The sequence below is a fragment of the Molossus molossus genome, unplaced genomic scaffold, assembly GCF_014108415.1.
Source record: "Molossus molossus isolate mMolMol1 unplaced genomic scaffold, mMolMol1.p scaffold_m16_p_21, whole genome shotgun sequence".
In the NCBI taxonomy this organism is placed as follows: domain Eukaryota; kingdom Metazoa; phylum Chordata; class Mammalia; order Chiroptera; family Molossidae; genus Molossus; species Molossus molossus.
This window is the reverse complement of record NW_023425357.1, coordinates 22,854,852-22,869,354: the sequence shown is the minus strand read 5'-3', so window position 1 is coordinate 22,869,354 and position 14,503 is coordinate 22,854,852. Positions and strand designations below refer to the sequence as shown.

The 14,503-nt window shown below is 48.3% G+C and overlaps 1 protein-coding gene across 1 annotated transcript in view; it reads left to right on the top strand.

Moving 5' to 3' along the window:
• Positions 1–14,503, top strand: part of CDH13 (cadherin 13) — an 840,526-nt gene that overhangs the window by 315,803 nt on the left and 510,220 nt on the right. The window contains exon 6 of the mRNA XM_036275129.1: positions 9,252–9,404. Coding sequence (XP_036131022.1) covers positions 9,252–9,404 — 153 coding nt within the window. The remainder of the gene's footprint in view (positions 1–9,251; positions 9,405–14,503) is intronic.

The window sequence follows — 14,503 nt, the reverse complement described above, 5'->3', positions numbered from 1 at the left end:
GCATACCGGAGCTCTTACAGCTTTGGATCAAAATGAGCCATAGTGACACATGTCACCTTCACACTCCCTTGGCTAAAGCAAATCTTATGGCCACGGCCAACTTCAAATGGCCAGGGAAGTATTGTTCTACTCTGTGCCCGAAAGGAGAGGAGCCGGAGTGATCAGCCTCGTGACTGAGTCTGATTCACACAGAGAAGAGACAGCAGGTACGGAAGAGCCCGAGTTTCCACTAGCGATTTCAGAGACCATCTTGACTTTCGGTGTAACAACAAGAGGCAAAGTTAAGGGACCCAGGTAGCAGGGCTTAGACTCACAGCCTGTATTAAAAACCCAGAAATTCAGCCCTGGGCAGTTTGCTCAGTGGTTAGAGCATCAGCCCATGGACTGAAGGGTCTTGGTTCGATTCCAGGCAAGGGCATATACCTGGGTTGCAGTTTCAATCCCTGGTCCCGGTCAGGGTCCTGCAGGAGGCAACCCGTCGATGTGTCTCTCTCACATCTGTCTCTCTCTTTCTCTCCCTCCCTCCCTTCCATGCTAAAAAAGAAAATAAAAAAGAACAGAAATTCAGGAAGTGACCCGTAAGGGTCCCCAATTACTCTCCTGGACAATAACAGGATGCAAACTTACGACACTGATGGGTCATGAATGAACGTTGGGCCCCGACAAGTAAAGCACAATGACCCAACGCCTTCCTCTTCTCCTGCTCTGCTGGGGTATCTTCCAGCACATCTCCTATGTTGCATAGTGTAGACGTCCCAGAGGGTGTTGAACTCTGAGCCACAGAGGGTGTGAGCACTCTGAGGCTCATAAATGGTCAACAAATATGTTGAATGGAAGAAAAGAAAGTGGAGGGAGACCATATGTTAGAGTAAATGGTGTTCATGAAGGGAGCATTGCATTAAAAGTCATAGGAAAGTAACTGGGCGAGTGGCGGTATCACTTCGGTGTTAAATCACAACAAACACAACCTGAGTTCCTACTCTGAGAACAGCATTGTGCCAACTACATATTTAAATACGGGGAATTGTATAATGTTTGTCCTTCTGTAACTGGCTTATTTCACTTAGCATAATGTCCTTAAGGTAACTCGATACTGTAGCATGTCAGAATATCGATCATTTTTAAGGCTGAATAACATTCCATTGTATGGACATCCATTCGTCCATCACTGGCCACTTAGTTTGCTTACACCTTTTGGTGACTGTGAATAATGCTGCGGAATATCCACTCTTGCTGTGTATCCATGGATCATTTAGTAAAAATGATACTGCACTTGGCCACTATAATCCATTTTTTTAAAATTCAATAGTAGACATTGTATAATCCACATTGTTAAATGATAAATTAGAAATTAAAACATTGTAAATACTTGGGAATTAAGAAATACGCTCGTAAAGAGAAATCCTACAACCCTAAAGATAACCAAAAAAATGATAAACTATCAGGAAATCATGCAAAAAACCCAAAAACCCAACAATTAACATTGACTTCTATGGAACTTGGCTTATGCTGTGTCTGCGCATGATCTTAAGTGTCTTTGTTATAAAAGGGAAAAGCAAACTGGTGCGGTGAAAATGCCAATAGATGAAGGATACGGATGGGGGATAAGCTATGCCCTCGTCTTGCATGACTGGAGTTTGAGTCCTTCCCACGTCCTGCTCTGAACCTCGTAACCTCCACGGACCATGGAAAACATTTGAGTTGGGTGGTGAACACAGCCAGCCCTGGTTGGTGTGAGAACCACCGCTGTGCCCCTTCAGAGTGCCAGTGTTTCCACACCAGGGTACTGGGACTCCTGGCACCGGAGGCTCCTTAGTTCTCCCTGTTCATTTATCACCTAGTGGTTGGAAGTAGTTTGCCCAGCATGAAGGTTAGAGAAAGGGTGTGGGTCTAACAGCTGCCTGAACCACTGAGTGGCTCAATATGTTCAAGTTCAAAGGCATGTCAAGGACTAAATCACAGCTGAGAATTAATTAATGCTTATAGATCACCTTAGAGAACCGATCTAATGATACAGCATGCCTCCTAATAATTATAGGTGATGGCAGTAAGTGGCGATTTTCCTATTTAACAGAGTAGAAAACATCTTCTAAATTAGCATGTACATCCATCTCAATAATTCCTTGTACCTGTTTCAAAAAGTTATAGATTTTTTACTATATAAGTAAGGAATATAGCTCATTTTATGAAACCACAAATATTCTGAGGATGAAGGGGAAAAGGATCACCCCACCTCCATCCCCCAAAGACCTACACAGTTCACGGGCGATTGGTTCCCTTTGGTAATTTTGGGGGGAGAGGTCTAATTATTTTCTAGTTTTTCATTCTTTTGATCCGATCACATGAATAGTCTTCTACCATGCAGTCTTCTAGCCTTTGAAAATAAGTCTCTTCTGGTATTCTAAATAGAGGAGAATTCGAGGCATCCAGGTAGTTGGATGTGACAGGGAGGAGATGTACGGTGCTTGTGTCGGAGACGCTTTGCGTAGCGCGTACAGCATCTACTTAGACAGTTCTCACGCTCGGGGACTTTACTGACGATGAGGACAGGGAAGATTCTAAACCCCTTCAAGATTCCTGGGCATTACTGCCGCCTGGGAAGTTCGCTTTGGGGACTCGTTAAAAAGAGAAGGGAAAAGGTAGAGGCTGCACCGGCAGAAGGACCTCATTTTTTTAAAGAAACTTTGCACAATAGACCTTGTTTTTCATTTCAATGTGTGAGTTTATGAGCATTTTATGATCACATAAAAATATGCAAATAACGGTGAACTTCACTAAAAGCCGTAATCAAGTGTCTCGGATATTTCAGACATGGGGAATGTTCAAGGGGATAAGAAATAAGTAGCCCTAGCGACAATCACCACCGCCAGGAAAGCGGCCCCCAGCGCTCTGTGCGGTAGCAGGGCCCACCGGTGAGCAAGGTTGAGTTTAAGCCCAGAGAAAGAGGTTTGGTCTCCCCAGAGCAGGGCAGAGGGGGTCTGGAGAAGCCCCGGTGAAGAGAAATCTCTGGCCCCGCGTCCAGGAAGACAAGCAGAGGTCTCTAGCAGACAGGATGGGGACGGAGTCCAGAGACCTGGGTCCAGAGAACATGGGCAGAGCGCAGAAGGCAGAAAGCTGGAGTTGAAGAAGCAGGTGGAGACCCATCGAGGGGGACCCCTGGAAGTGTATCCTGGGAGCCCTCGAAACATTTAATCTGGGGACTGCCTGTCAGATCTGAGCTGCATTTTAAATTAACCATAATTGGGAGAAGAAGGGAAAAGAGAGAAATCAGAAACATGGAGGCCGGTTAGACGACTATAACATTCATCGACTTACTCGGTAAGCCAATATTTATTGAAAACTTACTGTGTTAGCCCTGGCTGGAGGGGCTCAGTGGTCAGAGTGTCGGCCCAAGGACCAAAGAGTTGTGGGTTCCATTCTGGTCAAGGGCACATACCTGGATTGCAGGTTCGATCCCTGGCCCGGTCAGGGTCATGCAGGAGGCAACCAGTCCATGTGTCTCTCTCACATCGATCTCTCTTTATCCCCACATCCCTGCCACTCTCTCTAACCAAGAAAAAAAAATCGATGGAAAAATATCCTTGGATGAGGATTAACAAAAAAAAGAAAAAGAAAAAACTTACTGTGTAAAATGGGCTGCGCTGGGCAGTAAACACGGCAGTTAACAGTGGAGATCTGAGTTAAGGCACCCACGCCGGAGCCAGCAGAGGGCCAGGCTGTGACACACAAAACTTCACGACTATGCCGTTTTGATATATCAGGTACACTTTCCGGTGGGGCAAACAACTGATGTCAGTACAATTACAGGAAGGCCTGAACCCGCACGGGGGCATCAAAGTAGACGATGAAAAACCACACCGACTAGAGGCAGCGTGAGGTTCTGGACTGGATTTTGGATCAGAAAAAATAAAGGATAGAAATAGAAAAACGGGTAAAATCTGAATCCATACAATCTGGGCGTTGGTTAATAGTCATGCGTCCATGTTAATTTTCAGTTGTGGCCAATGTCCCCACGGTTATGTAAGATGTTAGCATTAGGGGAAGTTGGATAAAAAGTATTTGGGAACTCTGCTACTTAGGCAATGTTTCTATACATGTAAAATTATTTCTCCCAAAATGTGTATGTGTGTGTGTGTGTGTGTGTGTATACACACACATATATACATATATATCTATATATATGTAATAAAAAATTGTAGAATAATTATACAGAACGATCCTATTATATAAAAACATTTAGAACTGCTCTATATTCTGTGAGCACATATGTGTATATGCAAATTCATAGAATAGCTCAACAACAGATACCACCTGGTATTGATGGTCCCTTGCCGCCGAGAAGAGAGGGAACAGGACTTCAGAAGAGGGCTCGAAGGGCCATGCCTCTGTCCGTCCTGTGCACACACTGTAAGAAGTACTCTCTGAGAATATCCTCTGAACCCCAAATCAGCCACTGCCTGCTCCAGGCCTCAGCATTCCCCACCCCTCCCTGGGCGCCCAGGACTCCAGTCCCTGCCGGCCGTCCCCAGGGGTGTCGGGGAAGTTGCTTTACCCGGGTAAGCAGCAAGACTCCTGAATGCTCTTTACGTGCCGAGGTCCACGTGTTTCTCTCATCACTAGCTGTTTCCCCGTCCCAACTCGGAGGATCAAGGAAAAAACCCCACTGTGAAAAGGAGTGTTGAGCTGCTAGACGACTAGGAAAGCCATCTGATGTTAAATGGGTGGTAACTGCTGCCGCAGGAGCAGAGGCTCGGGCAGGATTCGCTCCGGCCGGGACTGCACTGGCTGTCTTCCACTCTGTCACATGAACCAACGACAAGAGGACCGCAGCCCTGGAGGCGAAGCAGGGAAGTCACACCTGGACAATTTTCAGGAGGGTAGCGTAGTGCAAGAAGGTCGTCTGGAAGCTCACCGGGTTTGCACGGAGTGGCGCTGATGGGTGATGGGCTCCTCTTTGGGTCTGTGGCCACGGCACGCGTCCTACCTCTCCAGCTCAGTGAGGCTCAGGGCGGCTGGGGTCCCTCTGGAACCCCACCTAGAAACCAAGAAGCCAGAGAGGTGGTGGGTGATTCCAGAATCTTCTCCCTGGAGAGGGGCCCCCTCTCCCCTGCTTTGTTCTCCAAGGTTCCTTCAAGTCCTGAGATGCCTTGGATCCGTGTCGAGCTGTTGGAGTTGGAGAAATACCACTTGGCTTCACCGGTGTGCTAGAAAACGGGTTTTTAAAAGAATTCCTAATAGTGTTCTATGTTTAAAATAGGTCTAAGAAGAAGGTAGCGAATAGTCACAGCCTCTTCTCAGCAGAAGGCTCCCCCGGAAGCAGCGGAAATCAGCACCAGTCGTAATGAGTGTGGATGGTGATAAAATCTGTCTACATCAGTGGTCCCCAAATTTGGGTGTGCCTCAGAATCACCCAGAAGGCTTGTTAAGGCACAGATGGCCACCCCCCCAGGGGTTCTGATTTAGGAGGTCAGGTGGGATCTGAGACTCTGCATTTCTGTCACGTTCCCAGGTGATGTGCATGCTGGTCCCAGGAAACATGTCTTGAGACCACTGTCCTAGGGGGACAAGGCCCCTCACTTCCCTGCGTTGGGGGACCCATGAGGCCTGTCAGTCTGGGGGCCCCGCATCTGGCGTGGATGTGCAGTATTGCTGCGAAGTAGACACAGCTCTGAGGACCAGGAGGCAGGTTCAACAGATAATGCTAAGAGCCGAGCCTTTCAAAGCAGATCATTGAGAAAGAGGCGGATGCGTAGAGCCAAGCACAGGCGCTTGCAGGGGGACTTGCTCCTTGCGCAGGGAACAGTCCGTTACACCCAGCAGCCAGCGCTAATTCAGCAGAGCCCTTTCCGCGAGACGCTGCTTCTGTGAGGTCACGTGTGTCGCGCTTGCTGAGCATGAGCAAGGACATAACCTGGTCCGGATGGCAGGAGGGAAGTTGCCCCAAGAGAACTTCGGAGTCTAGAATTCAGCTCTTGGAGCTGAGTGGCAGGTGGAGAAAGGGGATGGTGGTAATATTTGCCCCAAGAGAGCTTTCAGGACCGTCTACTACGGTGCTTCTACCAGAAGGTCTGAGATGCTATCCCCCCAACTTTGCTGAGTAGGGCAGGATAAAGAAAGGAAGCCAGCGAAAGGGGATCCTAGGACACTGCTGGTGGGAATGCAGACTGGTGCGGGCACTGTGGAATCAATATGGTGTTTCCTCAAAAAATTAAGAATTGAACTGCCATTTGACCCAGTGATCCCACTTCTAGGAATATCTCCTAAGAAGCCTGAAACACCAATCAGAAATAATGCATGCACCCCTATGTTCATAGCAGCGCTACTTACAATAGCTAAGATCTGGAAACAGCCCCAGTGTCCATCAATAGATCAGTGGATAGAAAAACTGTGGCACATATACACTATGGAGTACTATGCAGCTATAAGAAAGGAAGATCTCTTATCCTTTGAGATGACATGGAGGGACCTGGAGAGTATGCTAAGCAAAATAAGCCAATCAGAGGAAGACAAATACCACACGATCTCACTCATTTGTGGAATATGATGAACAAAAAAAGCTAATGAACAAAATAGACCCAGAGACATAGAAAGGAGTATGGTTCAGACTGACAGACCTCAGAGGAGGGCGCAGGGGGAAGGGATGAGATAAACCAAAGAACTTATATGCACATATGTGCAACCAATAGACATAGACAACAGTGCTTGCGGGGTGGGGGTGGAGGGGCTAGAATGGGAGGAGGGTGTCTAGGGGGGAAAAAGGAGAAACATCTGTAACAAAAAATTAATTAATTTTTAAAAATGTAAAAAATAATAAAAAAAATATGTGCAAAAAACAAAAAAGAAAAGAGGCCAGCGTACAGAAGGCTCCTCCTGGCAGATCCCCAGCAAGAGGCCATATCTGGTAGATAAATGGGACTGGAAGTCCATTTGGGGGAGCATGGCAGCCCCAGAGCTCCTGCAGGTGCCCCCCCGTTTGTCCCCATCACACTGCCTGGTTAATATGGCCTTCTGGAGAGCACCGACCTCCTGGGTGTGCTGAGGGGGGCACGAGGCACAGGTTGGAATCCACATCTGGGCTGAAGTGATAGGAAGGGGAGGGAGGGACAGTACACACAGAGGTGACAGGGAGGTGACTGACAGAGGAGCTCAGTCCGTGCTCAGCTGCCCCTCCCACAGTGGGTCTGTTTCCACAGCACTTCTTTTTGCAAGAGAGGTTTGTGAAGGGGAGACTTGTTCCCTTAGGGATTTTCATAAAATCCTGTGGCTAAGGTGCTCTTTACACCCAGAGGTGCAGTTGTACCCGTCACCAACAGGAGCATCAGGTTGGTATGACCGGTGATACTCACATTGTGGTCATTCGCTGCTGTTTATGGAGCCCCCTCTATGGGCTTAGTACAGTGTTTGCACACACTATCTCATGAAATCCCCACCGACCCTGGGGAATAAGCGGTGTTACCCTCATTATACAGATGAGGAAATCAAGAGCCAAAGAGACAAAGTACCATGTCCCAGGTCACACGGTTGATCATCGGCCAAGCGAGGACTGGGACATTTGTCTGAACAGATGTCCCAGATGTTGTCCTTGGTTCCTGCTGTAGTCCAGGCACAGATCCAGCGGTGCTCCCAGTAGGTTGAGGCCGTTGACCTCATGGACCTTCCAAGCAGCAGGGAGTGGGTTGAGGGGAGACTATCAGTTGGATTAGATCAAGTCAAGCAGTGGCTAAGAATTCTTTTCATCGGAAGATATTACATACTTTATTTTTAGTCTTGTCTTGGATTTTTTTGTTTGTTTGTTTGTTATCTTAAAATGCAAACAGAGGTCATTGCTGTTTAATCAAAACTCTCGGTGTATTTTAATAACAAATATTTGAAATCAGGAAAACACCGTATTGCCATATAGAACTGAGTCCGGCCCTTGCTCAACTGTCATGGCAGAGAACCTTGGCTTTGAGGGTCACCCTGCCTTAGACACCACTGCCACCTGGTGGCATCCACTGGAATTGCAGGTTTGGTGGCCACAGAACTGGCCAGGTGGGAGGGAGGCTGGATCCGCCGGAAGGCACATTTCCAGTTCTGGTCACTCACACCCTCCAGGCAAGGTTGACTGACTTCCAATAGATGCCCGTTTGTTTGTGAATTGATTGCACCCAGTCGGTATCCGCTTTCATTTATCTGTATGTTCTGGATGGCTATTGTGTTCCTGACTTTTAAATTGTTATAATCAAGTCCATGCTTGCAGATATTAATGATAAAGTGACATGAAATATAGATGAATACTTGGGCAAACTCTAGAACCAATTTTTGCAAATAATAATTTCTCTTTAGTTGGACACCTTCAAATGCCATAATATAGATAGATGATAGATAGAAAATAGATAGAGATGTAGCTAGATATAAAATTTCGTTCCTAATTACCTCTCAACCTCACCTCTAACTCAAACCGCACAGGTGACAGCTCCTGAAATTTTCTAGCCTCTCTCTCACCTGCCTGCTGCCTCTGTCTGTCCTGTTCTCTCTGCCTGGAAATACCTTCTTCCATCTTTATCTTCTGAATTTATTCTTCAAATGTCAAAGCAAGGCTAGCAACCTGTGGGAAAGTATCTTAAAGAAAATTCAGAAATGACAGTGTCGCATGGCGATGTCTCTGGAGAAATGGAAGATGGGGTTCTGAGCCTCATCTCTGTCTCTGCAATAGCTGTGACCGTGGCCAGATTACTTCCTCTCTCCGTGTCTCCGTGGTTTCATCCATTAAGTGCAAAGAACAATGTCCCCCGCCCCAGCATTGTTATAAGGTTTTTTAAAAATGTGTGTAAACTGCTCAGCACTGTGCCTAGTGCCTGGCAGACAGTGGGGCACTGAAGATAGATGTAAATATCTACACCTCAACCAGTACCTGCCAGGGTCAGGAATGCTCAACAAATGTCGTCACCACCATCATCGTTGTTCTCACTGCCCGGCTGGTCTTTCTTGAAGAAAAAAATAAATGTATCTTGAGAGTTCAAAGTAATATGCATGTCCAACCTTGAACTTGCTGGGGTGATTGCTCTCCAAGGTCCGTTATGTCACGCCCATGCTGCGGGTCCTCCTCAGCCGTGAGCTGCAAAATGTACAGGTGAGGATGACAGGGGTTGAGCAATGATGCTCTTGGTGATGCTGCACCTGTGATTCGAGGCTTGGCCACTGAGATATGTCTGTAATGAGCTCTCTCTGTGTGCCCGAGTCTTAACATGTCACTCTGTTTCCCTGACCAGGTGGTCGATAGTGACAGACCAGAAGGGTCCAAGTTCCGGCTCACTGGGAAGGGAGTAGATCAAGAGCCTAAAGGAATCTTCAGAATCAATGAGAACACAGGGAGCGTCTCCGTGACACGGACCTTGGACAGAGAAGCGATCGCTACTTATCAAGTGAGTACCCCTCAAGTGCCCCTCCTGCAGGAAGAGCTGCGGTTGTCAAAGAGAGTTTCCTTCCCGCTGAGTTCATTATCCCTGTGCTGCGGCAAACCCGGCGCGGCGGGGCTGTAAGCATGCCTCTGTGGGGTCCGAGTGGTGTCGAATCCCCGCAGGGCCACAGTGGGGGCCCTACCTCATCAGTGGAGCCGCAGGCCTGCATGAGATTTGGGATACTGAAAAGCAAAGTGAAGAGTCCTGGGGTGATCTCAGGAGAGGTGCAAACTCTTGGGATAGCTTTGGCTTCCCAGAGCAGTGAAGGTGTAAAAACCCTTGGACATGATCATTTTACTCCCAGAAATCTGTCCTGAGGAATCAGGGAGAAATGTATGTAAATACCTCGCCCCTCAATCGGTGACCGCCCAGCACAGGATTGCCGAACACCTGTAGGCATCGTGGTTTTATACGGTGACTTTTATACAGCAATGTTACAGTGGCGCAGGACCCTTACGTGGAGTCAAGCGCTAAGTTTTTAGCATGAGGGCTCTTCATTAGGCACAACTTTGCAAAGCACCTGTGTGCGGCCATTTACAATATGGTCAAAGAAGTTCTTACACGGGAGAGACTCCAGACATCCGATGGAAACAGACACACAAATACAGACGGCGTCCTCATGACCCGTCACATAGGTGCGCACATGGTGGGGGGGTGCATTTGTGAAGACGCGAGATGCCGTCACGCACACCAAGGAAAATCGCAGTGTGCCTGGTTGTGTTTGGGTGTTTCTGACTCCTCATTTCGGTGTCCGTTTCCCTACAATGTATTTAAATTGCTTCTCTATGGAGACTAAAGAGCTATTTGTGATAGGGCAGCTTCGGAAGTTGGTACCCAACCGGGATACAGAGACCGGTGTGGTTGCATCCCGGTCCTCAGGATCCTGGCCGTAGAAGACAAATCGCACTTGCCTGCCTTCTCCACTGGGTGCTGTGAGTTGCAGAGAGAAGTCAGCGGGAGGCGCTGGAGGCCCCCCCCCGTGCTGGACAGATGCAGTGGCGTGAATCCTTCCGCAGACCTCATGCTAACCAGGAGGGTTCCGGGTCCGGGGAGGGGGAGGATGCCTCCAGATCTCCCCTCTCAGAGGCTCCGCCAAAGGGCGGGTGCTCTGAGCTCCTGCCGGGGACCCATCTGTCAGAGATCGCCAGAGAGGGAGCGGCGTGTCCTGGTATAGACTCGGGAGGTCTGGTTGTTACAGGCACTAAATATCGGTGTCCTCAGAAATACCCAGTCTGCTGGCCTTGATAGTAACCACAGGCGACAAGGCGGTTTTTGGTGTCCAGCTGTGGCAGGAAAAGCCAGCAGCAGGACATGGGTAGATGCCCTCTTCTCTTCCCATGACTGTCATGGGAATAGCCATTTATTCACAGACACAAGAAACTAAGGAGACAATAAATCTGATCTCTTTGTAGCACAGCGATGGCGATAAGGAGCTAGCTCTGGGGTAGCCCACTTCTAGCGGTCTCAGCACTGTTGCGCACTGGGCTGTGTGCTCTCGGGCAATGCATTTACCACTGCTGATCTGTTGATCCACAAAGTGAGCATAGTACTTACTGTCCCCTCGAAGGACTGTAAAAGATGAAATAAGATGATTTTTGCAAATGTTTAGCCGAGCATGTAGCAGTACGCCATAGCTACTCTTATTAGTTTTCTCCTGGATATTTTTAATGTTTCATTAAGTTCCCCATGTTTTTAATGTCAGGCTCCAGCCTTCAACCATGAGAAGGTTGGCATCTACCACGAACTGGGGTTTTGCCTTCTATCCTGACACGCACCCAGCATTGTGGCTTTTGTCGTCCCTCTTTTAAGTATCAGAGAGAGATTCCCGGGTGAAGCGAGATCTCGGGAACTCCCCAGTGGCTTCCGGGGGGACAAGATCAACAGTAAAGGAGATCTTCTTGGGAGTGTTCTGTCGCCTGGAAATGGGACAAGCATGAATCAGAGAACATGGGGGAGGCTGGTGGCCAGGGAGGCTGAAAGGTGCCTTCTTGGGGTGAAACCACGGGAGCTGTTTGAAGAGCTGAGCAAGAGTTTGGATGCATGCGTGGCTATCTGGTGTTTGTGGGATCCAACGTGGTTTATCAATTAAAGTCCCCCTTTTCGGAATCCTTCCACATTCAGAGAGAGACTTCTGGGCACCCTACACCGGGACCTGCCCCCGTGGGGACGGTCTTCTCAGAGGCAGGTGGCCTCGGTCTCCAGGACAGTGAGACATTCCCCTGGGGCAGTCACAGGGGCAGGGAGAGGACTCAAATGCCCACATTCAAGGAAGGACAGGGAGTGAGGAGAACGTAGTCGGCTTGGATGCCGCCAAAGGTGCCAACGAAAGACTTCTTTAAGGGAGTTTCTGAATCGGGAGGTATCACTTCTCTGTCCTCCACACAGCCGAACGCACACTGTCACACACGACTGTGCCGGGATCTCTGCACAAGGGGAGACTGAGGGATGAGCACGGCCTGGCCCAGCCCGAGGCCCACTGACCAGGGCTGCTCCGCGGGACGGGCGTGTCTGCCGGAAGAAGGCTGCCTCTTGGCATGTTATCAACGGCATCAGGCTAGGGATGAATGAAATCCACACTGATTTTTTTTTTAATTTAGGTGATTTTATTTTTATCTAAGCAATATCAAAGTGAGAAAAGTGATGAATAATAAGGGCCCTGGGGTCATAGAATTGCTGTTCAAGTCACAGCGAGGCTGCTTAGCAAGCTGTGTGATCTCGGACAATCCACTTACCCTCTCTGATCTTGTGACTGTCATCCATAAAGTGGGGATGGTACTAGAACCTGTAAGGATGGTAAAAGATGAAATTATTAGTTTTTATTAGCTAGTCATTGTTGATCTGGTAAAGTGAAGCCTAATCTCAAGCTTGGAGCTTCTCATATTTTTCCTTAAAGTGAAGCCGAATAGTGTCACAGCAATTAAAAATACAATTTTGCCCCCGGCCAGTGTGGCTCAGTGATTGGGCATTGACACATGCACCAAGAGGTTGCTGGTTTTACTCACGGTCAGAGCATATGCCCAGGTTGTGGGCCAAATCCTCAGCGGGGTCATGCAGGAGGCAGCCAGTCAATATTCTCTCTCATCAATGTTTCTCTCTCTCTCTCTCTTCCTCTCCCTTCTTCTCTCTCTAAAATCAATCAATCAATCAATCAATTAAAAATACAGTTTTGCATGCAGCCCATTCGAATCATGGCTGCTATGGACTAGCTGTGAGAACTAGGGCAGGGTGTCTGCCTCAACTTTCTCATCTGTAAAATGGGAAGAAGAATGATGCTGCTGTCATAAGATTTTAATGGGTTGAATGAGTTAGTACATGTTAAGCACTGAGGACAGTACAGAAACACAGCAAGCCCTGTACATAACCTCACTGCATGAGTGAGGTTCATCTGTCTGTGGGGGGCAAAGGAAGGGGAATGAAAACTCCAAGAGAGTGGAGCCCAGTCCGCCTGTCTCAAGCATGAACTTTCCTTCAGTAATCTTGAGATTTTATTTTATACTTTCAGAATGGATTGGTTGATCAACGTATTCCGTCTACCTGTATGTGACTGGGTACCTCCAGGGCGGGGAGCACCCTCCAAGGTGGTAAAGGAATATGCTGGGGAGCAAGACATACCAAGGTTCCTGCTTCCCTGTGGCTTCCATTCTAGGGCCTGAGCTTTGTTTCCAAATAAACTGAGTTCATTTTCTCACCAGTGTGTGCAGGTGATATGCCAAGAAGCTGTGCCCTGTCACTGTGTGGCTTGGTTTACCTGTGCCATGAAGCCACACGTGCTCAGAGCCGACGGCCGGTGTGTGGTGGGCAGGCAGTGTCTCCGGAGAGTCCCAGCGTGACAGTGGCCAAACTGCGGCCCAGCTCCCAGCCACTTCTCACTAGCCTCCCGGGGTCCAGTTCCAAATGCTATGTCCTGTTCTGCCCTCTTTCTGTCCCCTTCAGGTCCTTGCCGAGGAAGGTCCCTTCTGCTCTGCGCTTGGTTCTCCTCTCTGTAGATTTAACAAGTACGCTCTTGTTCACGTGCCCGAGCACAGGGATGGTGTGATTCCTGTCCGTTTCAAGTGCCTGTGAAGTAGTTTACTGTCTTAGTAGTACTGTTAGATCCATCATGTCCACGGTGGGCATCGTGGTCCGCAGCAACCGTGCATCTTCAGAGAATGCATCCCAGGTCTCCAATTCCCACGCTTTCTTTCCCCCTCTTGCAAATTTCAAAAGCAGAGAGAGAGAGAGCACGTGGGTGAATGGATCGCCCGTGTAGTCGCACCAACGTTGGTTGTTACTGTTCATTCTAAAGTAAAATGCTGTTCGCATGCAAAACCATGCCGTTGGGTGGACATGTCCCAACTCCAGTGAGAAAGCCTTCTGAACAAAGCCTGGGGCGGGGCACGATAAGACGTAACCAGGGATCGACTGGTCCTTGGCCCCTGTGTGTATCACCATTAAGGCTGCTGCTTACTGAACACGACCTGGCTGACACTGTGTACACGCTCTGTATACGTTCTCTTATCTAATCCGTCTCACACTAGAGACTTCAGAAGTAGTGGTAGCACCATGTTACAAACAAGCAGATAGCTGTTAAATAACTTTTTCAAGGTCTCCCAGAGGGTATGTATTGGATCTGAGATCCATACCCATTTCCCTCCACCTTCACAGCCCTGCATTTTCAATTACTAGGAAACAAGTCTTCCTGTTTGACCCCCGAATGGACTCTGATACCTAAGCTGCAAATTCCTAGGCCTCTTTTCCAGGAACTCCACTTACCGGGGCTGGGGAAGCGGGCTTCCCTGGCGAAATGATCTATTTCTTTTTAAATACCAGCCTTTCCCATGCCCCCCTACCCCTGCCCGCCCTCCCCACCCCAGTTCCCAAAAGGCCTTTCCAAGCTTCTGACCAGAAGGGGCACCTGGCAAAATAATTTCGCTCTAGCCGTATTGGAAGCTGACATATTAATGCACAGCCTCCTGAAATATTACTCATTATTATGTATTTTGCCAGCATTTGAGTGATTTGTGAACTCTTCAATGGAATAAAGTACTGTAAAGGATTCGTGAATGACCAAGTTTATGAAATTC